Source organism: Excalfactoria chinensis, chromosome 4, assembly GCF_039878825.1.
Source record: "Excalfactoria chinensis isolate bCotChi1 chromosome 4, bCotChi1.hap2, whole genome shotgun sequence".
Taxonomy (NCBI): Eukaryota; Metazoa; Chordata; class Aves; order Galliformes; family Phasianidae; genus Excalfactoria; species Excalfactoria chinensis.
In genome coordinates, this window is record NC_092828.1 from 53,125,177 (window position 1) to 53,152,910 (window position 27,734).

The 27,734-nt window shown below is 36.3% G+C and overlaps 1 protein-coding gene across 6 annotated transcripts in view; it reads right to left on the reverse strand.

Annotated features, from left to right (window-relative positions):
* Positions 1-27,734, reverse strand: part of CCSER1 (coiled-coil serine rich protein 1) — a 585,787-nt gene that overhangs the window by 444,936 nt on the left and 113,117 nt on the right. For all 6 annotated transcript variants that reach the window (XM_072336461.1, XM_072336462.1, XM_072336463.1 and 3 more), the window contains exon 4: positions 27,302-27,395. In XM_072336461.1, the coding sequence (XP_072192562.1) occupies positions 27,302-27,395 (94 nt within the window). The remainder of the gene's footprint in view (positions 1-27,301; positions 27,396-27,734) is intronic.

Below are 27,734 nucleotides of genomic sequence, written 5' to 3' on the forward strand. Positions count from 1 at the left end.
CACGGCTGTTAAGAATTCTGTGCCTTGTACATTACTTAGAATACTTCACAAAAACAGACTGCAATTTATCGTATAAATCAGTTAAATGAAATGGCAAGCTTCACATCACTTGTCCTGATGCAATGGGATGCTTTGGGCACTGGTCTCCTTTACGATTGCCCATGCAAGCATTCATTCTATGCACTCAAGCAGACAATGTTCAATTCCCTTTTAAAACAGATTTCCCCAAACTGCCACTTATTTTTCTCTCATTCTCAAAAAACAAAACAAAAAACTGAAAAAATACCACCACAACCCTCCCAGATACAGACTGCTTCTACTTTTAATTTTTAGGAAAACATGACTGCCTTTCTCAAGCAGATTTTCCAGCTTCTTGCTGAACAAGGAAAGTGAAGGGCTGAATATAAATAAATTCAGATGGAACCTCTTAGACATATTTCTAAACAGAAAATAAAAGTACTTCCTACATTACCCCCTCAGTTTGCAGGTATACTACTATCGTGTTGTTAAGCAGGTATTTCACAGTTTTGATTATGGAGCTCTGTTCTGTTGAGAAGCATTTTCACAGCTTAGTTACTATCATTACAGTGTGAGAATGCTGAAGACCCACGTTGTGGAAGTTGCCCTTGAATATAATTTGCAGGGGTGCTTTGATATGTGTGTAAGTTAGTAACATTGTCTTTAACAAACATACTCAACTTCAAAAATTTTACACAGTGAAATGTACATGAGCACAGCACTAACTGCAGTTTAAAGAACCAAGAAGTCAGCGATGAAGAAGATGAATGGTTTGCACTGTGTATTAAGGTGTACATTGACATGGGCAGTTATTTCAGGAGGCTCTAGATCCCATTTAAACTAAATTCAAAAGTTTAGTAATACTAATGTGGAAAAGCACACATAGAACATGTATACAAATGCATTTTATACACTAAATAAAAATAGACAAGAAAAAAAAACATTTCAGTGAAGTGCTGTGGGCTACTTTTCTATCTGAACATGAAGAAAAGTTTGCAATACCACAAAAAAAAGTTAGCTATTTATTTTCCTTGTGCCTTCAAAATTAATTCAATATTCACTTAACTCATAAACCAGCTCTCAGGGCCCATAGCTAATCAGCAAAGTTGCTGCTAGTGTCAAAAATAACTTTCACTAAGGAGAAAACCATAAACCGACCTGAAAATTGTAATTCTTTTTCTAATCTTCTGAATGTTGTATAGGTTTCAGATATGTACCACTGTCTTTTTGATACAGAGTGCACTTGCTATAGAGACCTCAAACAGTAACCAAATTCCCACAGTCAATCTAACAAAGGCATCAGCAGAGCCATGACTCTGAAATACAATGGGAATGATAGCAGGGCTACACTTTGCAGAAGAGTTTGCTATTTAAGAATCCACTTAAAACTTTATTAACTAGCTACCGTATAGAGTGGAATTACCATTCAACTGCCCAGTAACTAGTCTAATTGACTTTACAGAACACATCCAAATCTATGTTATCTGTGTTTCTCTACTGTACATCTCTAAATACAATATGCCTTTTCATTTGTTTTCATGGCTTTTCAGGGATACCAATAAGCATTCATACTAAAAGCACTGCCTCTACAGACATAATTACCTTGTTACAAGCTTATTAACTACTGCTGAAATTAATAGTGTCATATAAAATTTTTAAATCGTTATAAAACGTTCTGGGAAAGATTAAACTCACTGACACACAAGCAAATAAGCACAATGAGAATTATGCTACCCATAACACAGGCAGCGTGGATCAAGCACACAAACAACTTCAACACGCCCATTGCATGATTTGGACTTCACTAGGGGTAGACTACACATGAACAACAATTTTGATGGGGGGTGGGCTGGAAAGAAAAGTGAGGCTTAATTGTATAGGATATAACTCTCTACATTTTGCAATATATTGTCATATGGTTGAACGCCATAACTCTAAGGTCTCCCAGGTAAAGATCGGAACAGAAATAGTCCTGCTCCAAAACAGAAAACTCAAGTTACTATGTTATTCTATCCTTTTCACTGTAATATCCACATACAATAATTCCCTGTACTTCCAAAACAATTTTAAAGAAATGACTTATCATCCCTACTATATTAACGTGTCTTATTCTTATCATCCATGATGCAATTAGACTACGGTCATAGGAATAGTAAGCAATAAAATAATTATGAATTCCCAACTTCTACTAAAGTACTATTATGCTACAGTATTTCTTTTCTTTTTTTTGCTTGCAGCCTTAATTCACAGATTCCTTTCAAGCACTTTATAGCCAATAAATCACTGGTTTCTTTTACATCAATATATGTCCAAGCTTTCCTTGTAGCTTAAAATCTGTATTTACAGTATCAAAAGAGCATTTTCCTTAAGAACTATTTTCAAACACTATTTTAAGCTCAAAGGATTTTTAAAGGTACGTAAGCAAATCACAGATACACTGAAAGTGCATTTTGAGTGAATATAACCATTTCCTTGCAAAAGTAGTTGAGAAATGTATGTTGAGAAGTGCAACAGAAAATGGCTATCGCTCCTAAATCCATCACTGCTGAAATCAGAGTAAAATCCAGAGTCTGAATACAGCTAGCCTCCTGAGATGTTCCATCTTACTGACCCTGAATAACTATATGATTTGGTAAAATAAATGTGAGGTCAGCTAGGTCTTGCAATGCTAAGCACAACAACTTTAAGAACATGGACACAGGGCCTGAGCTGAGGAAAAGCAGAATAACTCAAATTCAACACTAACATCTTATATGTATGTATAGCTCAATATGGCTGTTAAATTAACCCTCTTGATAGCTTGGGAACAAAAGCGATACAAAACATCCATGTAATAGAAGCAGCAACACCCTATCTAAATAGAGTAGATGTGTAAAATAACACATTACAACACAGAGAATCTCTGTGCAAGATCAGCATTTCTTCACACACAGTGAGAGTAACAGAGGCCATCCTTGCTTCACACGATCCTTTTAGTCCTATGACTGTTTTGGAGTAAAAGCTAACACCTTCTGAATCTACCATTTATTACCCAGCTCTGCAAAAGACAACTAAAACTTTTAAATGTATCATATTAATTACGCATATAAATCACTACTCAAAGGACACACAGTTAATTTTTAATCATTAATTAATTGTTTGCTGTTTTCGTTACAAAGACTCAAGTCTTAATTAAGTACCACAGGAATAGTCTCTCATGTTTTCTGACAGCCACTGTCATAGATAAAAGTGCTCAGAGACTTTGTTCGTCTCCTCCCAATTAGGCTTACATCCTCCACAGCCATCCTACCAGTTTGAGGCACTTTAACAAAGCATATTAAGAACCATCACACTGAGCCACATAGGACAGAGCAAGCTACCTGTAGCTGACCGCTCACTCCAGGGCACTTCTCTTAAAACCTCTGAGCACTCACTCAAAACATTATACACCACTGTAGCACTGTTTGTGCTGCACATACAAGAATTATATATTTTCCAGCTCTATCGAAATATCTGGGGAACCTTACATGGCGGAGGCAGCTGTTGATGCAGTTAAAACATAGAAGCTTTGACTATCTGGGCACTTCCAGAACCTCACTGCACCCTGCTGTTCAGACAAGGTATTTAAAAAGACAGCTCCAAAAAGAGAAGTGCTGATTAATTAAGGAAAAAAATGAAGCACTGTAAAACTAAGGTAAAAGAGATCCTGTAAAACAGTCAAGCACCACCCATTTCCAAATCATTTTCCTCACTACGATAAAGAAGCCATACTGCTTCACAGAAAACATGAAGAAAAAGGAATACGATGTGGTAAATTGCTTTCATTTCAGAAACTGAACTACATATCTGTGATAATGAGGTTTAAGCTGCCAGCTGATAACTAAGACAGCATTCTCAAGATCAGCTAGTTTACTTAGCTTACATTATATAAAATAATTGTTAAAATTACAAGATCGCCTACATTCCATTTAGATCAGCATCAGTTTTAAATAAATATGTTACAGAAATCACAAAAATAAAATAAAATAAAATAAAATAAAATAAAATAAAATAAAATAAAATAAAATAGATTAAGAACAAGGCTCACAGAGGTAACAAAACAGCAACAGACTTCTAGACACATCTGTTAGTTCCCTCACCTCACTGCTTACCTATCTTCTACATCACTTCAGGCATTATCCAGGTCAATTAATGCTAGATGCAAATCAAAATAAGGAAAATACTGAAATCTGGAAAACTCTGAAGGCAAAAGGCCTTAAATGAAGTAATGCAAAGCTGTTAGGAAATACATCACAGGAAAAAAAAAAAAAATAAAAAAATAAATGGTATTATCCAGAAAAGGGAAGAAAACAAACAACAATAGGCCACATGAAGTAATTAGCTCTCTTCATCTGTAACTTCTGTTACCCAAAACTACAAGGTAAGCTGAGTGCTTCTGGTGAAGTGATTGACAGTGAAAGAGGTAAAGCTTTAGGATTATTCAGCTGTGATGGCAACACTGGTTTTGCTGCAGGAATCTGGAAACAGCCCAGTAAAATGTGGCTTCTTAGACATAGCTGGAAATTGAGTTTCTCTCTTATTTAGGAATTCAACTCCAAAACTGTTGAAGTTAGCAACTTAATTTTACTTTGAATTTAAAAATTAAAATTAATGGCATCAAAAGAACAATTTTCAGCTCAATTTCAGCATAATGAACAAAAGCTGCATATATAAACAACTGAAGTGGTCTGCATTTCAAGATTACATAGTGATATTAATTCCACAACAGTTCTTCAAATGTAATTCCCATTTCAGTCAATTATAGAGTGTTTACTCCATTGCTTTTTGATTCTTCAAACACCACTGGGTTTAATTAATTAAACAAATACGCAACAGTGTGATTAATCAACTGCACGTGCAAAAGCCATTGAAAAATCAGGATCAAGGAAACTTTCCCAGCACCTTCAAGAGGCTTTGTGATGAGGCTCTATGAAACCATATAAATAATGATCTAGCAGAAAAATAAATATAAAATATGGAAACTGATAAATTCTGCAATAAGCAACACCCTGATAGCCATTCCAGCTATATACAACTGGGTTGTATCAAAGAATCACAAAACTGTAGGGGTTGGAAGGGAACCCTAGAGATCAAGTCCAACCCCCCTGCCAAAGCAGGCTCCCTGCAGCAAGCAGCACAGGTAGGCATCCAGGTGGGTCTCAAATATCTTCAAAGAAAGAGACTACACGATCCCCCTCAGTCAGTCTGTTCCAGTACTCTGACACCCACACTGTGAAGAAGTTCTTTTGCATACTGACACAGAACTTCCTATGCTCCAGTTTATGGCCATTTCCCTTTATCCTGTCCCCACAAACCACTGAAAAGAGGTTGACCACGTCTTTTTGTCTCCCACACTTAAGATATTAATAAACATTAATAAATATCTCAATGGCATGTACCATTGGTAATGTTGTTGTCACTTACAAACATTAAGTAGGCTGTGGGGCATCGTCCCTAGGACAGCTTCTCCTTACTAAGCCTTTTGGAACACAGTCCCCAGAGTTAGGCAGAGCCCTGTGGGGGTGCAGCCGGCCGTGAAAACTGGCTCTCCAGGCCTTGGCTCCCTTCTATGACCTCTCTCAGTTGACCACAAAGGCCTTGTGACATCACAACCTGTGGAGACAAGTCAGAAGATGCCACAGAAAGGCGAGTAATGGAGGACAGGCAGGCCAGATGGTATCCAAACTTCTTGGTAAGAGGACCAGCCAAGATGCAGAGGTGTCAGGTCCCAGAGGCCTCTGCTCTTTAAATCGCACATCCTGCCCTGTCATTTCTACAAGAGGAACCAGATACTCTCAGCTGCCCCAGGGACATGCTGCCAGATGAACCGTTCCTGCTTTGCCAACTGGAGGCAAATCCATGTACCTAGGACAAATGAGACTACGCATGGAAGAGCCCTTGATGGCTATTTCTATAGCAGGTTGCTAAAATTATGCAATTTAACTTTCAGCACAAGGCAGTGACTTAAAGAAAATGAAAGATAAGTTGACCAGGCATAGAAGCAGCAGTTTGAGGTTACATTCACTCATTCTCGGGACAGTGAGAGGCATCGTGTGAGAAAGTGATACATCTCTTGATGACAACCTAGGCACTTGAAATGCTGAAAACTGAAACACCTACAAGCTAATACTAACCAAGGACTGTAGTTAAGACAGGACTCAAGTGCTAGGAACTCAGCTTTTGTTAGGATGTATAATCACTGTTAGCAACTAGCACAAAAACACTTACTGGGGATGGCTTGAGTGGTCACTGCCACCAGTCCTCCCAAGCAGAAAAATGTTTCTACTTGCCAAAAGGATGATTAGAAGGCTGGAGCACCTCTCCTATGAATAAAGGTTGAGTGAGCTGGGGTTGTTCAGCATAGAGAAAAGACAACTCCAAGAAGACCTTACAGCAGCTTTCAAGTAACAAAAGGAGGCTTACAGGACAGATGGGGACTTTTTCCAGGAAGAGTAGTGACAGGACAAGCAGTAATGGTTCTAAACTAAAATACATTAGGATAAAACTCTTCACTATGAGGGTGGTGAGGCAGTGGAGCAGGCAGCCCAGAGAAGCTGTGGATGCTCCATTTCTGGAGGCATTCAAGGCCAAGTTGGACCAGGTTTTGAGCCACCTGGTCTTGTAGAAGGTTTCTCTGTCCATAGCAGGGGAAATGGAGCTAGCTAGGTGACCATTAAGGCCCCTTTCAACCCAAACCATTCAGCGACTCTCCTGAACTACATTTTAAGGTACACTGTCATTGATTTTGATGCATCTCAGAATGCTGAGTTGTAAACTACAGAGGCTCAGAACTGATTCACTAATAGCTTAGACATCAGGGCAGAGAGCATACACTCAATGGGACAGTTTTCTATAACAACATAATCACGAAGCCCAACTATGATTCTAAGCAGCTAGCAGCAGTAAAAAATATTAAGAAAAGACTGTTTCCATGCCCTTCTAAGTCTTCAAATATGTGCAGTTTCTGCAAGTCACACAGAGAGACAAGGCAGAGCCTTTGTGCGCCGATGCTGGAAGAAAAAACGTCTCTCAGCAGAGGTGAGACTGTATGAAACTACAATGCATGAAGATATGCTCATCCTACAAAAACGTTTCACACTCAATATAACTAGGTTACATGTACATATCAATAATTGACAATGCTCATTTCTTCCAGTTAAATGGCTTAAAAAGACTTCATATGAAATACAATGAACGCAGGTTACTATGGTGATCAGCGTAATTCAGGAGTAATTGGTTTATATTTTAAACAAACACATTCAGTTCTTCAACCTGAGGCTCAGAAAAGATTCATTAACAGCTTTGAACTTGTTTTCCCACTTAATGCCCAAGACATACTTAGGAAACTATGACCTCCTCAAACTAAACGATGTGTTAAGATCAATACACAGTGCTCAATTACATATAAAAACATGCTGTTCTGCCTTCAACTTCTCTGCAGTGATAACATGTGAAACTTATCACAAAGCATCATGCCATTTGACTGCAAATGGATATGCTACATTCAACAGACCAATTTTCAGTCATTGTATTTCAGACTGTCATCTCCCCATCACAATACAGTCCACATTACACCATACCTATGGTTCTCTATCTCAATACTGTGCAATAGGATAGTCTGCTTTTTCATAGTTATGGCATAGACAGATGATTTGGTCACGAACAGAAGCCCAGTATTATGAATTTATTCCAGAACTTCAGCGATTTATATCGGCTGGATGAAAAGTGTCAAAATATTATTCATACAAGTAGAGATGGTCCCCTACATGCTCCTTTCAAAATTTCTGCAGTTCCTTTTAAACCCAGAAGAAAATATTTTTTTACTTCAGTAAATAAACTGATGTTAGCACTACAATTATTAATAATTTCTTCAAGGGGAATCATCTAAATTCAAAGAATGCCAGGAAACAGTACAGAGAGGATGATCTTATAATTACAAGACCCAAAAATTCACAAAACAATCCAACCTACAATTGGGTATAAAACATACCAGTAAGTGTAGATGATGAAAATGGCTCAGATTTATCATCTCAATGGTTTGGTTTTGTTTGTTCACAGAATTGGGCTTCAAACTAAAAATACAGTTAGCAACAATTCCATAAACATTGCGTGTGACAACCTAAAATGCTTTGAGATTCTTTAAGATGAATGGCTTCAGTTAAAATACAGATGCATGAACAGAATAAATATTTGCAAACTAAATACATTTTACACACTGATTCGATACGCATTATGAGAACACACCTATAAATTGGCCAAAGCAGAATGACAGCAAAGAGCACTGGAGCCCATGGTCCAGCACCTTCTTTCAGATACACTGAATCACACAGCCTGAGGATGCAGCACTCACAGATCCTTGTTGCTAAAATTACAGATTAGAATCTCCTATTTGCTTTTACTCATTGTCAACCAAGAGTTATGTTCCCTGTATACCTTGACTCTTCGCTGTTGGTTTTAATACTATTTACTTCCTTTTTTGTTGTTGTTAAAAGTAAATATCAATTGCAGAACTACAGCCAAAAATAAATATCAAATTTTTAACTCAATCAAGTTGGTATCAGACCTTATTTGCAAAATACTTACTGTAAATAAACACCTATGAAAAAAAGTGCATCCAAACACGATCTTTACAAAAGAGATTAAAATTAATGAGCAAATAAAATAAAGTACCATGCAAAGAATCAAACAGATAATTTGTTGCACAGACACAAGCAGATCTCAAATTTCTTGAATCAGTACATCCTTTTCCTGTAAAGTGCTTTATTTATTTGTGCCTATCCAGAGTAAGGCTGTAATTCCATTGCAGTTTCTGGGAAGATCGTAAGGCATATCAGAAGAGAAGCTGTTCAGAATATAAAAGATTAACACATAAGTGGAAAGTTAATGCTGGTTTAATACTAGATGTTTATCAATGATAAACAATTGGAAAACATAAAGTTTGCTCTTATTTGTTTGTATCTATATGGCATCTACCTGCATCTAGCAAAAGCAAACAAAAAAAACCCCATTACATACACATATAATACGTTATAATACATATCGTATTATAATTTTACTCGTATTTATTGATCGATTTCTCCACCTTCTTGTCTACTCTTTCCTTACTTTCTCCTCAAAAAACAGAAATCCAACAAAACTACAACATTTTTGCATCAGTCTAAGTATTGATTTTTGGACTGAAAGCATTTCAGGGAATCCACATATCTGTCTGATGCCCTTGAGTGCTAGATGCACTGTTAGAATCTCTTTGAATTATGTGAAAGAAATATGAGATCACACATTATCAGACAGTTTCCTACCAGGTACAAATCTGGACAGGAACACAAATCAAAGTCACTCTCTTCAAAGTCATTGTAAGTACATGTATATAGGTGACTCAACAGTCACCTGTTTAAAATTACATTGCTTGACTAAATTAAACTTCCAAATGATATCTTGCATCCATTTGTTTTACTATATATAACAGAACACCTCTCTCAGCAAACAAGCTAGCCTACCTTAAAAATATAAACCTGTGAAATTCAGGTTAACCTTGAACCTGTCCAGTTTCATTAGTCCCAAATTAACTCTTAACAACATAAATCACCAGGCTCTACACCACAGAGGACGGCGTGAGACAATAGTACAAGCAAGCAGTTTTCAGTTTTATAACTGGAAAATTAGGTCTTTACCAATCTATTTACTGTTTATTTTCTAAAGTAAAATGCAAGTCTGCATTAACTTGAAAAAATGAAACCAAATTCCTAATGCTAATATTTCTTTAAAATAGATCTGCTTATACAATTATGTCCACAATGCAATATATTTTTTTAATTAATTTAATACATTTTAAGCCAGTTTGCTTAAGAAAGTTTGTCACGACCTCAACAATCTGAGACTTATTTTTACCAAAAATTTTTATCATAAACAGTATCTTTAATAACACGGTCTTTCTTAAACCACATTCTAAATACGTGGAAACTGACAAGGGGCATGAAGAGATCCTTAGGATCACAATCAAAAAAATAAAAATAAAAATAAAAAAATCCCATTTTCTTTATCAACAAGAAATTTTACTCTTCAGAAGTTGAGTAAAATTTAAGGCCAATTCTTAATTAGAAATTCTAAAAAACTCCAAAATTGTGCAAGGTGTGTTTCATCATCCACAGAATACGTGAACTAACTGCTTTTGTTCCCATTTTCAAGTAATAAAATGTGCAGGCAATAATCAGCAGTGACTCAGCAGTGCTACCTTGCTGCCACCTGAAGAATTAAGAAAATAAAACTTACAGTGTTTTCAGCTTGCAAAAATTCTTGATTCGGTAATGCTGTCCCACAAAAATACACTTAAATCTTCCCAGGATAATACATTATATTTTTCTGAATTAATCTCAGCTATGTAAAAAGGCTCTCAAAAAAAATTACAGCAAACAGGCCAAAGCTGTACAAAAAATACAGTGTAATTCTCCCTATGCCTTGCTAGGGAAAAAACAATTAGACCTTTCAAGCTACTATGTCAAATTCTAAGGTGGAAGACTACAAAAATCAGATGATTCCTATGTTTTATCCTCTGCACGAGTAACACACTAGCTATTATTTTTAAAATGCTTAGGTAAAATAAAAAGGTGTAAGCAGTTATCAGCTCTATTCCCACAATCGAGCAGCTAGACTGCAGGAATGATGCATATGACAGCAAGTAAAAAAAAATAAAAAACAGAGTCTGTTACAGAGCAGAAGGCCAAACCTCACTGCATACTGAGTGGAGTATGGAAAATTGCATCAGCACATGAGAAATTACAGCCCACCACACCGCTGACAATGCAAAGAATAATGGTTTTGCCGATCTACTTCTCTTTTAAACATGCTTTACCTAAGCTTTATCATCCACATGCATCACATTTACCACACGTAGGAAAGCACTGCAGCACACTTAGCAGATAAAGAAAATAAAGACAGTATTCTGATTTTTTTTTTTTTTTTTTGCCAAATCACAACATGTGACATTGGAACAGTGAGTGCTCTGTAACTTTATAAAGTCACTTCAATCAGCATGTCACATCCCCACAATTTACCCGATTACCGATTCCCTAACCAAAGGGTGAGGAGCAGAGGTTAAGGCAGAAGGTAAAGTCCCATTAGAAGTCAGTCCTCTCCCCGCTGAAACAGAACTGCTTTTCCAGAAACTGTAATTTGACCGACAAGCTGTTTCAAAAGACTGGTTCAAGTCTTTCACTGCATTTTGATACAATTTTTTTCTAGTGGAGATGTTCTAGAGACTCATATAGATGACATCTTACAAAAATCCTGCTCTCAAAAATCTTTTGAAATGTCTTGAAGAGAATAAAGCAGTAACACAGTTTTAGTCACCTATGTGGAAAATACACTGGAAAAATACTCAGGTTAAAAACAGAACAAAGCCATGACATCATGTTCTTTGGATTAGATGACAAAAAAATCAAATATCCTCCTTAAGAATCCCCCATTCAGATTGATTCAGATTTGTAGGAACGTGCATATTTAATCAAGGCTGCAAACAAGGGCAGAGTCTCAGTTCATACAAAACACAGGCAGCAGCATCTCCTAGGCTGATTTGAAGAAAAACAAAATTAATGTATTTAAGAGAGATAGGAAGGAAACTTGTTTGCCTGCAAGAATTTCTGCTTTATTGAAGTACCAATAATTTCTTAGAATGGAGCCTACAAGTTTAAAAGACATGCTGAGACTGTAAATGAGTCCCCAACTAAATGAACCTTGAATAAGTTGTAGGTTTTTTCTGAGTCCTCGTCCTTCCTACATAAAAATTTTCAGTGTCTCTTCAGACTAATAAATGTAGAAAACTGACAGTGATAAAAAAGTAATTTGCTTAAAGAAAATATTTAGTAAGCATAGAGTTCATATTACCTATATTTCCATCACTTGGATGATTAAGAATGAGTCAAGACTGATACTCTCACTGTTCCGGGAAAGCAATAGAGTTTGTATGGAGTGAGTCTCAATAAAAATGAGTACCTTCTACATTATTATTATTATTATTATTATTATTTAATGGTATTAACATTTTAATTTAAACAAGCATACTGTGCCAACTTTAGTTTTCCTTACAATTGAGCATTTATTTATTTATTTGTTTGTTTATTTATGCTGTATCTTCTCATCTTCTTCTTACACCTCCATGCCTAGAAACTACATGAAACTAAGCAGCTGGACTGTATTCCTACATCTACTTTAAGGAAAATCATCATTAATCACTTAGAAATATCACACTCTTTCAATCTATGCTGCTATTAGTACCAAACCTTAAAAAAAAAAAAAATAAAATAAAATAAAAAAAAAAAAAAAACACACAATTTCATTAGTTAGCTGTTCGTAACCATACTTTCCTCAGGCAGAAGACATGTTTTAGTCCTGTACCATACTTGTTAGCAATACTATACTCAAACATAGTTCGTTACGTTTAAGGCAAATTATGGCAACTGAATAGATGTAACATTCAGTCTCACAGGGGCTACTTTGTGATCTGAATCCAAGCTCCTAAACCCAAGGACGCCTATGAATAAGCTTACATCTAAACTGTGTGTTCCCACTGACTTCAGATGGATAGTTATGTGCCTTAGGCTAAATACATGCTTAATGCCCCACTGAGAAGCTTTCACAGCAAATTCTTGAAGCACAGAACAATGAATGCTTCCCAAAGGAGAGATATGTTTTTCTATGTGCTCTGTGATATATCACTAACATTTTTCCCCACAATCTAGTGAATGTGCATACAAACTAAACAAGAAATGACACAGAGGAGATCTGAATCTTTAACAAACTTTAGAATTAAAATAAAAATGTAAAGGAACAAGCGATAGATGTAAAACACGCTGAATCATCCTGGATACCAATGGGAATATGAATAGCATATCAAGTGCAATGACCTAAATACTGATGAGATATCAAAATTTCCAATGTTTTAGCAGCAGTAAATACAGTTAAAAAAAAAAATCATCCCCACACAAAGTAATCTGATCTCTATGGAGTTCTGCCAACTGCATCATGCCTAACTTATAGTTTATAAATGTAATTAGCTTTATAAATAATCATGATGAATCTATTCCATAACATATAAAACAGAAGTCTACTGGGAGAGCGGATTCACCATTATTGTATCAGTAAAAATTTTGCAAATTTAATTAACTTCATATCTGAGTAGACTTTTAAGCGAGCACAAGAACAAGAGTTACCATCTTTGACCCACAGATTTAAAACGGAGTATTTAATGAATATACTATTGCCTGAAATCAAGAACTGAATATTGAAAGATGCAAGTTGCCTGCATCATACCTCAGCATGCAACTTGAACATGAATGAAAAGCAGAAAGATATCCATCAAAACATATTTCTTTTTAATAGGAAGCATACAGAACTAGATCAAGAGAAAAACTAAAGACATGCAAATAAGATTTTTGCATGACGTGTCTAAGATGAACTGAATCTACAAAAGAAGAAATTCATAGGCAAGCATAGCAAATGATAAATCCATTATGTAAGATAGGATAGGTTTCTTCATAATCCAGAAAGCACAAGCAAGCTAGGTAAGAAATAAGAGATAAAATACATACTAAATGCGAGCTAGAGATGAGGCAAAACAACCTCACTTGTATTTAGAAAGAACATTATATGACTGAAAACATTCATTTACAGTTTCGAGACACTGGAAATACAAATTCTCACACTGAAAGAACTTTTGTCAGCTTCACAGTCCTCACAGCATTCCCTCTACCATTCTTCCAGCCACTGCCACTAAACTGATTCAAGAGCTCATTATCCCAGTATGCCAGGAGAAGCAAACACCAGGAGTTTTCCTGCAGGTTATATTAGAGTGAAAAATATCATGAGACCAGATATCTCATGCAACACAGCTCTTCGTCAACTCTTATCTATACCCCTTTGTTTTAGGGAAGAAGGAGAGCAGTAAGTCAAGAAAGCAAGCATGCTTACAATTACAGCTAGCTCCTACTTATGATCTCTGCAATCTGAAGAACATGCCCTTGAATTTCATTCAAGATGTTGACTTCTTTTAAGAATAGAATAGTACTTCTGCTGGTATCAGAAGGCAGAGAGAGTTTGGAAAAAATTTTGAAGTCACATTCTAACTCAAATATAAAGCAACTCCATTCCAAACTATGCTTTTTTTTCCCCCCCCAGAGATTTAGTTAGATTTTCCAACCTTGTTGCTTTTTTTTTCCCCCCAGAAAAAAACCTATTCCTTTATTTTCATCCATCTATTTAGCCCTAGTATTTACCACCTGTGATAACTAAGGTTTAAAAGATCAATGTGTGAGCTCAGTACAGTCCTGTTCAATGTGCTTTGCAGACCTTCTTCCACAAACAAAACTGTCTCTTCCAAAGCACAGTAATGGTCATGGTTTCTTCACATGATTTGCTCCAAACAGCTCTGCATAAATCTGGATTGGCAAGCTGAGGGTTTTAGACTGGAAGTCCTCAGAGTCAGGAGCTATTTGCATTTAATCTAGTACACGCTGACTGGTTAAATAACCATATCTATGTCTTTCTAGCCTGCAAAAGTAAAGCTACAACAAATACGTGGCATCAGTAACGTTACAGTTAGAAGTTTAAAGAATACGGTTTCCTGAATTGCCAACCCTGCGAAAGAATCCCAAATAAAGTCAAACAAATAAAGATCGACTACAGGAAAAAAAACCAAACAACAGAACAATGAAATTGAGCCTTGGAAATACAGTTATGCCATGTTTTATTCATGGACAAAATGTAAGGGTTGTCAAAACTACTTTCTGTGAAATTAGCAGTTTGGGGAAATAAGCAGAGAAATAATATTACAACACAGCTGTATTTTCATTTTATCTACTGACAGATTTTCAGCATCCAAGTGTATTTTTATGGTAAATGGCTTTTTTTTTTTTTAATAAAGAAATCTGTGAGAAAAAAAGTTAAGTCAGAAAGATCTTCAACAGGTTAATCATATTGCCCAGGGTTTTGACAATCAGCAAAATCACAATCATTATAATAAAGAGAATTTTACACCAACACTCCCATTCATCTAGTTTCTCAGGAGTTGGTGCCTCTGTGGCTGTCATAACATTTACAAAAATAACCCCTTTAATCTTCATTTCTAAAAATAAATAAATAAATAGATGAACTACGTTTGCAGGGCTGCAAAGGAAAGAAAAAATGAGCATGTTTAACCTTCCCAACAAGAAGGTAAATGAATGTAATCCTATCTGTTCTCTATTTCTCACCCTTGCAGATTCAGCAGTTATACAAAAGAAATGTCACAGTTTCCGAGGTTTTGGCTGGTTGTTCTTTGGGTGTTCTTTGTCTGGTGTTTTGTTTTTTTTTTTTTTGAGGAGTCTGTACTGTGAGAAGAACTGAGCATGTCAGGTCTGCCATGAACATCCATGCTGCTTCCAGTCTAGGCACTGTACCAAAGGTTCACCTAGAACATTTTCATGGCCCATCAGTAAATAACTGGAGACTTATGCTCTTTCACATCACCTCCATTATCTTTTGGCCACCAAGTTTGCATCTCTGTGTATTCTTGTTCATAGCTTCAGTCATTAATTAAAATTGCCTTTTTCACTGAGGCAGGCAATCTCACCTTCCACACCTCCTGATGCTATGCAGTACAATAATTTTCTGCCTTTAGGTGCCTATTTTAATGCAGTTTAAGTGATTTTAAAACAATACTTGTCACCACCTTCCTCTTTTCCTCATCGTGCAATACACCACATGCAGGAATATGCTCATTTTCAGGCAGACCTGAAAGAATTTCAGTTTTGCCATGGTTTGCAGTGAAAAAACACTTCTCACATTGCAAGAATCAATATCTCAAATCATCCATCTGCCAGACTATGTTCTTTGAAGGCAAACACTCACTGGCAAACATCTTTTCACAGACCAGCACGTGGTTCAACAGTTCTTTAAATACCAAGCTGATATATTCATTGTTCAGTGAAAAAAAAATGATAAGTGATGCAGACACCCACAGATTCAGTGCATCACGTTTGCCACTCATAGCTCCAACATTATGCATGGTAACTGTGCTGCAGTACTTGTTGCTTGTTCTCAAAACTGTGTTCTGATTGAGTAGTTTTAACTGCAACCATGCTTTTCTTCAAACCTTTCTTAACTGGAAATCAAACTTCTATCTTAAAAATATTACAACACCATAGAAATAGGAAAAAAAATAAAAATAAAAACCAATCCACCAGGAGTAACAGTAATATTATCCCTATTGGACTTCATGATTGCATTCTTTCATGGAAGAAATTGGAGTGATGGCAAGGAGTTGCTTTGACAAACTCTTTTTAAGGTTGTAGACTGCAGTAAGATATTCAAGGCAGAATTTTGAAATTGAGCTTGTGAGAAGGGAGCTGGGATTTATTCACTGAGGAATAATTTTCAAGTGAGTTTAAGGTACAGAAAACAAAAATCAAAAAAATTCCTCCAAGGTCATCTTTCCAAACTCATCTTGAATTGTTCCCTTGTCAAAAAGGGAAACGTGATTTGTTCCTTAGAACAATATTACACAAAATTAGCTAAGCTATACAGTTAGAAAGCACAAACTTGTTCAGAAGTCTTAAAGATCAAAACATTCTCACAAAGTCTCTGTACCACAGACCAAACTCCAAAGCCTTTTTATACCTACTGAGCCTCCTAAAGCCAAAACTAGGCTGCAACAAAGCTTAGAGGATAGCTACCCACATGGCACTTACTTGTGAATTCTTTCCTTCTCAAAACAAGTTGTAGGTAAAAACAAAACAAAAAACTGACAAAATCCAAACAATATCAAACATTTGCTTTCACAGGGGCAAAGAGGAGATGACACACAGTCCCCTGGAAAAGAGACTCAGGTACAAGGCCAACAAAGACAACTAATATTTTCAAAAGTTACAGCAGATATGACTCAGTCTTTGAGTAATGACGGATGCGAAGTACAACTCTGGAAAGATTTTAAAAGTCATTTATTTTTGAGCCTAGACTCTAGTCAATGAGTGTGCTAAGCTTTTTCAGTATCTTTTCCTCCTGTTATAAAAAGCTTGTGTTTTGCTGTAGCATTTCTTCAGCAGAAGGAAATACAAAAATAACAGGAATAACTAGCAAACATGCTAACAGTTTTAATGTCTGCTTTACTTCCTGGAATGAAGTATGAAAAAGCACAAAATTTAACCAATCTCTAAAGATAGCATTTAATAGTTATTAATGTAACTTCATCCCAACAGTATCTGAGTAATTCTCCCATACCAAATCACTGGGAGTACTGCATGACTTACACTACAGGTAAATTAAGTGACCAGCCCAAGGTAACACTGGAAACATGCATCAAAAACCTCAAGCTCAAACCAGGAATGTCAGACTCAAGTTTGAAGTATTAAAGTATCCTTCTTTTCCATACCTAAAAGTGAAGCATTAAGGATCCAAGAGACAATTACATCAAAACGACTCAAGTTTGAAGTATTAAAGTATCCTTCTTTTCCATACCTAAAAGTGAAGCATTAAGGATCCAAGAGACAATTACATCAAAACATAGAAATCATCCCATACACTTTCTAGGAACACAGTCTCAGCCTCATCTTCAAGCAGGAAAGCTGCTGAATTTGTATGAAGTTCACAGCTTTTTCACAGTTGAATTATGGCTGTTCTGCAGAATAATTCTGAGTTCATAATTATTATGGTTAGCCTTTAATTCTTGGTTACGTTCACCAAGATTAAAAAGAAAAAAGAAACAAAACAAACAAACAAACAAACAAGGAAACAGCATGCTCCTCTCTGAAGTTCTCATCACATTTCCATTTTGGCAAAAGAGCCATTCCAGATCATTGCAAACTCACAAAGCAGGACAGAAAAACAGCACTTAGCATACTGCTTACACTTTGCCATCTAAAAATGTAGAATTGCTATAAATAACACAATATGCTTTGATTTGTCGTAATGCTTAATATTGCATTTATTTTCTGCCTGCAGATACTATTAAAGAAGATGTTTCATCTCAACATATGTATGAAATCAAAGAAATGAAAGAAGGCAGTATGCCTAATTTAATTCCCATCCTGGTTCTTTCAATCAATGATGGCTGAGTATACCAATATCAACAAGGATTTGTAACTAAATGTCACACTATAATTACAAAAGAGCAGGAAATTGAGATACAGATTCTAATTCTAATTGCTTCATGATAACCATGCAAACACATCTCACTCAAAGTACTCCTTCGCAACTCCGGAGGTCAGGGTTGTGATCTTTACCCTTTATTGTCTATTTGCGGAGCAAAAAGTTCATGGCATTTAAATTATCGCTTTGATTTCTGTGATGTTGGTCTTCTAACTGCTCCATTGAAGTGAACAGGATTTACAAGCACATAACATTAGTAAAATTTATATCAGCTAGAAAGGAACTTAACTTACAGTCGCCATTTGAAAACACCCATCATTTCCCTCTCTTCACACACACACAAAAAAGAAATAAAAGTACTGTTTGGTCAGGAAACTGAATATTGTCCAAGACCCTCTAACGATGCTCAGCACAGGCCAATTATCCATAACATCTCAGGCACATTTTAAGTATGTTCCAAGGGAGACACAACTAGATGCCTGTGCTTACATGCCTCCTGTTATTTGTGAACTAGATGCATTAGTAACTCAACATTTCAGATAAAATGTTATCTGAAATAAAAGTAGCTTAATACTGCTATTTTTTTGCTCCATTCATTTACATAAATAACAGAACCTAAAGAAGAATCTCACTCAATCCAGCATTATTTTTCATAACATAGATCAGGGTGTTCTGGGATGATGGGAAACACAGACCTGGTCTCAGACTACAATTTTTGTCTAGTTTCATTCCAACTTAATTCTAATTGACTCTCTAGTGCTTTTTTCTACCTCTCCTCAGTGTCAATTACTGCAGCTTTAAGACTCCTAACAACACTATTAGCCACAGGCATGCTGTGGTTATTTTTGAGTCACAAAAATATGACCTACTCTCTTAACCATAAAACTCACAAAAATCCATTTTCTACATGTGTAGTGTTCTTTCAGATGCTGATGCCACTAAGCTAAATAACCTGACAAGTGTATTTTATCAGAGATGCAGGGGTATTTGTTACTTTACTCTCACTATTTTTATTTTGTTCAAAGTCTGTAAAAGTAACTCAACTACACACAGGAATTTCTAGCAGAAACTTGAAGTGATGCTCCCCTTAGGTTAATCTGATATATAGTGCTATTGTAATGGTGTGTTCCTCCTGTCCTCTCTTCCCCCCAATCCCCTTCACTCATCTCCCATCTTCAGCTTGGCCTTCCACCCAAGAGCTTTTGCACATGAAGGCAAAGAACAAAAGTAATAATAATAGTCTTTCTAAAACAGATTAATGATCAAAAATCTGTCTCAAACTGGAGGATGAAAGAACTGGCAGTGGACATCTGGTTCAACAGCTAAGGACTTTTGAATCACTAAATTATATATATAAATATATACATATATATATATATATGTTCCTGCTTCACTACCACAATTGAAGTGTGTAGTCTAGTTGTTCCCTACCATAACACATACACATCACTAAAGGCATTAGGAATAATGAAGACCTCTTAAGAATCAAAAGATCTCAAGGAGATGGGTGCCCAGTCCTGATTAAAAAAAAAAAAAAAGAAAAAACTTGGCTGGTTTCATATACTGAGAGGTAACTTGTTACCCATGGTATATCCATGAATATATCAATACATTCAAATAACCACAATAGAAATAGAGTTAGGACCTTTTTTCCCCCATTTCTATTTGAAACACTACAAAATCCTCTTTCCTTGAATGGATAAAAGAATGAATTACATAAACACTATCAGATTCTTGGAGTCAGCAACTTTCCCTCGGAACAGTTCATTTGCTTCACTAGAAATCTTAGGAAAGACATCCAAACAAGTGGTGGTTGCCCCTTTTGAGGTCCTGCGGAGGCACTAGCGACCAGCTAACGTGACAGCAGATGTGGTAGAGCCAGAGCTGGCTGTCCATGCTCTCTTCCATAGAGAACAACAAATGAATTCAGGCTGTGGTTTACAGATAGCCTTCACCTGGCTGAAGGCTGGTCCCAAAGTCATGCCACAGCCCTCGTCCTCAGGACAGAATACACAGCTTTTGCTGCCAGTTTAGTGAACCTGAATCGGTCCACTGCAGCTGAGTAGCTGGCAGTCAGGATTTTGAAGTAGGATTTGTACACACAGTATATCATCTATTCTCTCGCTACATTTAGAATATATTTCACATTTCAAAAGCAAGCACATTTATTTAGAGTTTACAGTTTCTAGCTATGTCTGTTAATGACCCGCTGCCAGCATGGAGTTTTTCTGTACTTTTTAATAGCGTCTGCATTTCTTCCACTGTTCATTAAAAAAAAATAAAAAAAAAATAAAAATAAAAATAACAAAAATAAAGGAAGAAAGAAAGAAAGAATTGCAGTTTGGCTTAAGCAATCCTACCCTCTGTGAAAATTAATAAAAATAATTAGTACAATTAATTAATAGACACAGGAGGAGCTCCAACCAACCACAGAATCTCCACACAGCTTGTTCATCACATTCAGAATAACTCAGCAACTACCTAATTAACATCACTGGGTCATTACACTAGCACTAAGGTTTGGCTGGGTACTGACGGCAATTGGCCTGGAGGCTATCTAAAATGAAATGAAATATCATAAAAATTCATTTTATTTTCCACAAAACAAGCACACTGCATGTTTGTTGAGAAAGCTGCTAATAAATAACATAATTACGTTACTAATAGATGACAATCTGATATGCTATAAGTAATTTGACATCTACCCTTAATGTTTCACTTGTAAATTCCTCTAAAAAAACAAAATGTTGTTTCTGCCTTACTCTGAGAAGTGTGCAAAACTGATACAGTAATCTGCCAAATTCATAACAAATACATATATATGATTTTATTCTTTTCTTATGAGAACCCTTAATATTTATGCGATGATAGAGTACTCCAGCCCAACACTCTATGGTTTGGATCTTACTGCTGTATCCAGAGAAGAACTATCTAATAGGAACACATGGCAAAGGTAAAGTCACATGGTTCTAATCATCTCACTGACACGCATAACTTCCAATGCTAAACAGCACCATGTCACACCATTACAATTTAGATATGAAGAGTGGCTGCTTAATTTTGCTATAGTTTCATCAGGTCTACAGGAACATGCTATATGAGAGAAATTACTAAATCAGACTTACAAACTCATTCCTTGCAGTTATATTAACACAAAACTACAACAAGAATCTTGCTTTCTGCATATCCACTAGTACAAGAGTATATATATGGTGCATCAGAGCCATTGTCATCATTTCAGATGTCATCTAATCAATGCACATATACTTTCTCATTCACATAAAAAGTTTCTAACAGAGTCTGTCTCAAGTTTGAGCAAAATATCCCCTATGTCTGAAAGTCTTTGGTTTTGTTGGCTTTTTGTTTTTGTTTGTTTTTGAAGAGCTGAAAAATATTTAAATCAACACTGAAATATATTTTTATATTCCCATGTTAATTTATTTCTTCCAGCAAGACAAATAATATCATTTCAGGAATAGGCTGGATGATGTAGCTATGCTTTTCATGTATATTGGATCACTGCTTTATGGATGAGGCCAAGGTACTAAATTTGAAATGGCTAAAGCTCTGACTAAAGACAAATCTCTTCCCAAAACTACACTGAACTACATTTTTCAAAACTATTCAGCTAGCACTCAGGTAGCAATGTGATGGATGAAGCAGGCCAGCCTGGATGCACAGCTAATCAATACTGCACTCTGCAACAGACACTGTGTGCTTCAGAGCCCAAAGCAGAGATGAGCGCACGTGTATATCCAGTACCACCAGCTCCTTTTAACACCAGCTGGGCTGCTCACTGTACATCCCAGGTATGCACAGATGTCTTTGCAGGAGAAAAAAAAAAAAGCAGCAGGACCACTTTGATTATATGTATGGCAGACAGTGAAAAATTTCCACGTGACCCTAGTTGGCTATGCATTTAAGTTATTGTAAAAGGTAGCTATTTACTGCAGTCGTATCTGAACAGCAAAGCAAGACAACAAAATATTTGCTTTTTCAATAAGCTATGTACAACATAAGCACACCTCATCCACATAAATGTGTACCACATTAATGGATTCTCCACTGCTTATATCACTGAAGATAAAGGTCTTCATTATATATTTGAGTAATCAATACTTGGAATCAAATAAATCATGTTCAACAGGGAAAATAAAAATGAATAAGGTTAAATTACTGCTGTCACTTTCTATAAGCAGGTCATAGTTTCCCGCTATAGAACCCACTAACTTAATTATTTTACAACAGGAAATCAACAGTGCAGCATATATTAAAAGTCTGATTACTTAGAGTAATATAAAAGCCTCCTCAAGGCTCATCATGTATGTCACACTATGTTTACTTTTAAGCATTCCAGCTCAAGAACAGTATGAGAAAACCTCAGAGAATTATGCTGATTAATATTCTGCATTTGTAAGGAGTAGTACTCTCCACTCACCAAGTATACATAAATGTTATTTTATTAAATTTCAAAGCAATTGTTAGGTGGGATAAAAAATGTCTCCAGCTCATAATCTCTTTCTCAGCAATGTATGGTTAAAAGAATAAGAAGCTAAAGAAGTTAATACACACTAAAGGAGAGAAATGTGGGATTCCAGAGTTGCAAGGCCATGCTAAGTCCTGTAAAACACAGAACTTTACATTCAAGGTGGAAGCGTCTATAACAGGTTTGCAAATCTTCAGATGTATAGTATAACAAAACAGCAGGAGCTGCACGAGAACTTAAAGGTCATCTTGTTCCAGATTCCTGCTGTGGGTAGAATTGCCAGCCACTAAATCAGGCTGCCCAGAGCCCCATCCAACCTGGCCTTGAACATCTCCACAGGAGTTAGATTAAAAACTTAGGCATTTTATTTTTTATTTTTTAATTTCTAGTACTAATCACGGTTCATGTTGCCCTCCTGCAGGAATCGTATTTCATGAAGACAGACTGGAAGGGCAATCAGAGAACAGACAAGAACACAAGAATTTATCTGGGGGGAAAAAAACCAAAACATTATTATTTTTAAAAAAAGAAGAAAAAAAAAAAAAGGGAAAACATTCTTTTTCTACCTTTTAATTGATACCCAGCTCTACTTTACAGAGCAGTGTTCCCTTGCCTGCAAATAGGTTTCTATCTCCTCTTCTAAAATTGCATTTGTTAGTATAAATTTCCCCCAGAAGCTCTTCCAACAGCTTTTCACTCTGTATTCAAAAACAGTCCCCAAAATCAAGATCAATAAATCATAATTGTTTCATTAAACTATCAACTCACTGTCAACCTCAGTAGAAAAATCAAAAAGACGTATCCTCACTCTAACAAATACTCTTCCTTTCAATAACAGCGGATAAAAAGACAGAAGCCATTGTGAATCACTGTTTAACTAACATGTCTTTAAAAACCTGGACCTCCTAATGAGAGTTAAGAGTCAATTTGCCATTAATCAAAAGATCAAATGTATTTACTAAGCATAGTGCTACACTTGAGAACTGCTACGTTTCAGTGCTACAGCTAGCTGCATACAACCTCCTAACCAAGGAACATTTTTGATATTTGAGTCAAGATGTGATGCTTGTACCCATACAGTTTGTCATCTTAGAGGTTATTTTGGGTCTTGAAGAACAGGAACCTGATTCATTACCTATCACTCTGTAAGAGGAAGAACTGAACACTTTTTCCAATTACATCTCTTCATATTTCAACGTATTTGTTAAGTTATCAAGCTGAACTGCTCTTGAAAAATTTCCCATTAAAGTAATTCCCCACAGATTTTCTCATAAGGAGCCAAAGTGTAGCAGTGGGGCACAAGTAAATCGTAAAAAAACTATGACTGCTGGCCCTAACCTAATAAATGCTATGATCAGAATCATTATGTAGAGCATAATAGAACTTTTATTGCACTACATTCACACTAGCATTGGTAAGTTAGGTTTCAGAAAGACAATAAAGTTAAGATTAAAAAACAGCAAAAAAAACTAATCAAAGCTCCCATTTTGATAACAGAGAAAAAAGTACATGGATTAACTTCCATCTGACCACAACTAAAGTAGAACACTCACAGGAATGTCAAACATACAGACCCCTTGTATGAAGCTGAGGAACATAATGAACTTATGAACACAAGTACTGCTAAAAAAAACTATTTAAATACATTAGGCTTATATAATGCAGGGCTGAAACCTATATATTATGGGCAGTATGTGCCAGCAGAGAAAACAAGCTTCACAGGTCTGTATGTCTGGGATTCTCTTCAATAATTTTTGGTGAAGCAAGCCATAGGCTAATAATCAAGTCCATTGCCTCAAGGAAGCTTTTACAAGTTTAACAAATCAACTAATATCAAATACTATTTAAATAATCGACTCCTGTTTTCAGATGGCTGATATACTCAAAGAATTAAAATAGCTCTGGATAATGAGCCAAGAGTAGAAAGATTATGTATCATATCACATCTCCAGTGAAATTACTTTTCCATCAAGAATAATGTCAAGCATTATGATTCCAGCTTTTCCAGAAGCTGCTACAAATCTTTATAATAATGCAACGGACATAACTATTCTGTCACCATTAATTCAGAGCTTTATAAATTCAAGGACTGCTCTGAACGGAATGCCAGCTATGCTATTACATTGGCTGCAACATCAGAGGTTGGTAGAGGTAGCATGGCAATAGAGAATGAACCTTTCCACCAATATTCCCTTACATTTTGTTGCCATGTGACAAATGGCAGTAGAGGGGCAGGCTGATATAATGGCATCTGACACAGAAGTGCAGAGGTAGCAAAGGTATGGAATTTAAATACTCCATGCAGAAAAAAAATGGCAACCATTAATATTTATCAATGCTTGCTGAACTTTTATGAAGATGAAACAGTGGATGCATGCACAGTGATGCGGTGGGTGGTGAGCCTCACCACTGGTGACAGTGATGTGAAAAACACACTGTGTTCGATATGTTGATGCAGATTTCTATGAGCATGGAATGCAGGTTCTTGTTTATCACTGGTAAGAATCACAGAATCACAGAATTGTAGGGGTTGGAAGGGACCTCTAGAGATCATCAAGCCCAACCCCCCAATGCATAGCTAATAGTGATGAATAGTAACACAGTGAAAAATAGCATTTTGTTGAGAATTTGCTCTATCAAATATTTACAGGTTTTTTTTGTTGTTGTTTGCATCAAAATAAATAGGAGGCATTACTTTTAGAGCAACCAATATGTGCAAAAGAAAATAAATGCACATAAGGCAAAGCACAGCATGTTAAGAATATTATTTATGGAAAATGGTTCCTCCAGGTCTTTTGTGTGGGCTTATCTCGAGAAAGATGGCCGTCTCAGGGGGTGCTGCACATGACTCTTAACCAAGCACCCAGGAATGTCACACAGGCAGGAAAAAAGGAGGATAAAAAAGGGATCAGTGACCATGAAGTTAGGTTTTCTGACATCAAATTCCTCACAACAAGAACAGGTGAGGTTTCTGACATCAGATTGACCATAATATGATGCCTGCATGCTGAAGAAGAACAACAAGGTTTCTGACAATAGATTCCTCATGACCTGAGACCTGCATGCTGAAGAACACCACAGAGGTGTCTGCCATCAGATCGCTCACTACGAAAGTCCAGCTTGCTGACAGGCTCTCTTGGGCCTGCTACCTGCTCCCAGACTTACTCTGCAGCTCCTTCCTGCTACCTGCTTGCTGCCCAAGGCCAGCCACGCTGCTGCTGCTCTCCCTCACTGCGCTTTTGCCTTGGACCATCAGAACATCTTGCAACAGGTCTGCTCCTGGATGCTGCTAGTGACTATCCCTGCTTTATGCAGTTCTTGCCTCTTTCCATCTTTTCTATCACCCATCTTCCCTTCCCCATCACCCTAAACCATCTGTCCCTCCCCTTTTCCCCTTCTTCCTAATTAAGGTTTGTAATAAACTGGTCGGACCAACATTTGAACCACTGTTTCTTAATCTCACACCAGGTATACATATATCAAAGAACCTCCTATAAATTCAAGCAAGACAACTCACTCCTGTTTAAAATGACCTTTGAGTTAGTTTTATCCTCAAACTTTTCAGCTCTCAGTTACTTAGGAAACAAGCTATTCAGGATAGCAAATGTTACTTTCACAGCCCTCCATACTATTCTTTTTACCAAATACAATGAGACAGGTGTCTTTTCCTTTAATAGATACACAAACAGGCACAACACAGAGGTTAAATACTAACTTCACATAATTACCATGCAGAGAAAAATGGAAACAGGAGCATAATTCAAGCAGCAATGGTACATCTATAAAAATTTCCCGCATAAATTTGCAGCAAAGGAGGGAGAAGAACTGAACATATTGCACACCTGCAGGAATAACTGTCAGAAACTCCACTTCTGTCAGTCTGCATAAATGTACAGTATGGATATACACATTTATGGATGGAGAAAGCAAGGGTCAGAAAACAGCAAGTAAAAGCAAGGGTCTCTTGTAAGCATGACAGTGTCATAGAAAGTACCACAGAGTACTCAGAGCTCTACACTGTGATCAAGCATAAATCTCACATGTATTTTGCCTTTTGAGTCTTCTGGAGTTATCAGGACTTAGCTGCTTATGGAAAAAGGAAGGCAAGATTCACTAATGCAAGTGGTCTAATTTACCAAGAGCTTAGGTAAACCTGTTCTAAAATTATTCTGAACACATTGAGAGTTCACCATGGCTATCACTATTAATCAATGCAGTGCACAAAAGCAATCATGTTACATTCATGCCTCAAGTCAAAGCCTCCTTATTTCAAGCATATTATTCCAGCAGGCATGAAATCAAGTTACAATCATCAGCAACAGTTTTTTTTGTTTGTTTGTTTTCTAACTGTCTGGTGGCAGAAGTCATTCTAAATATCTAGAAAACTAAATGAGTCTGCCTTTGGTGCTGTGTAGTTAGAAGAAATTTCTACAGATATGGAAGAAATCCATTTAATAACTGACCATACGAAGGCAAAAAGCAATGTTAAAAGAGTATCTTTCTGTCAATGGCACAGGTGTTTACAAATCAAACTAATAAATACATACTGCTCCTATCTTTCTAAGGAAATGATTCTTTGATATTTCCAAGTAATTGCACTGAACACATTTTCATATTTCTGGAATAGTAACATCTCTTCAAAGATATCCAATATTTCTGTCTTACCAGTACGATGGTGATGTTGTTCTTCTAGGAATTCCAAGTCAAGCATTAGGTCATCTTCATCTAACTCACAGGAACCCAAGTTATTCAAAACATCCTAATAAAAACAAAAATAAGCAAAAGCATTTAAACAGATGAGTCTAAATCTCTTCCGCACATTCAGACCTAGAAAATAAGTTTAAGAATTTGCTACAGGAAATTTTTCTATTTGCATCTGGTTAGAGAGAAAACAGTATGAAATACCTGGCCAAATAGAAATGTATTTGTCACTATTCTCTGTTTTCCAGGATCTTGAATATTTACAGAGGGAAAAACAAACAAACAAAAAAAGAAAACAATACAAAAGCAAGAAGAACACAAAATTATCAGTACCTGTTTCTCATTACATTTTGGAATTCTAATCAGCATCTGCTCCTACCAATATTATCTGAACAGG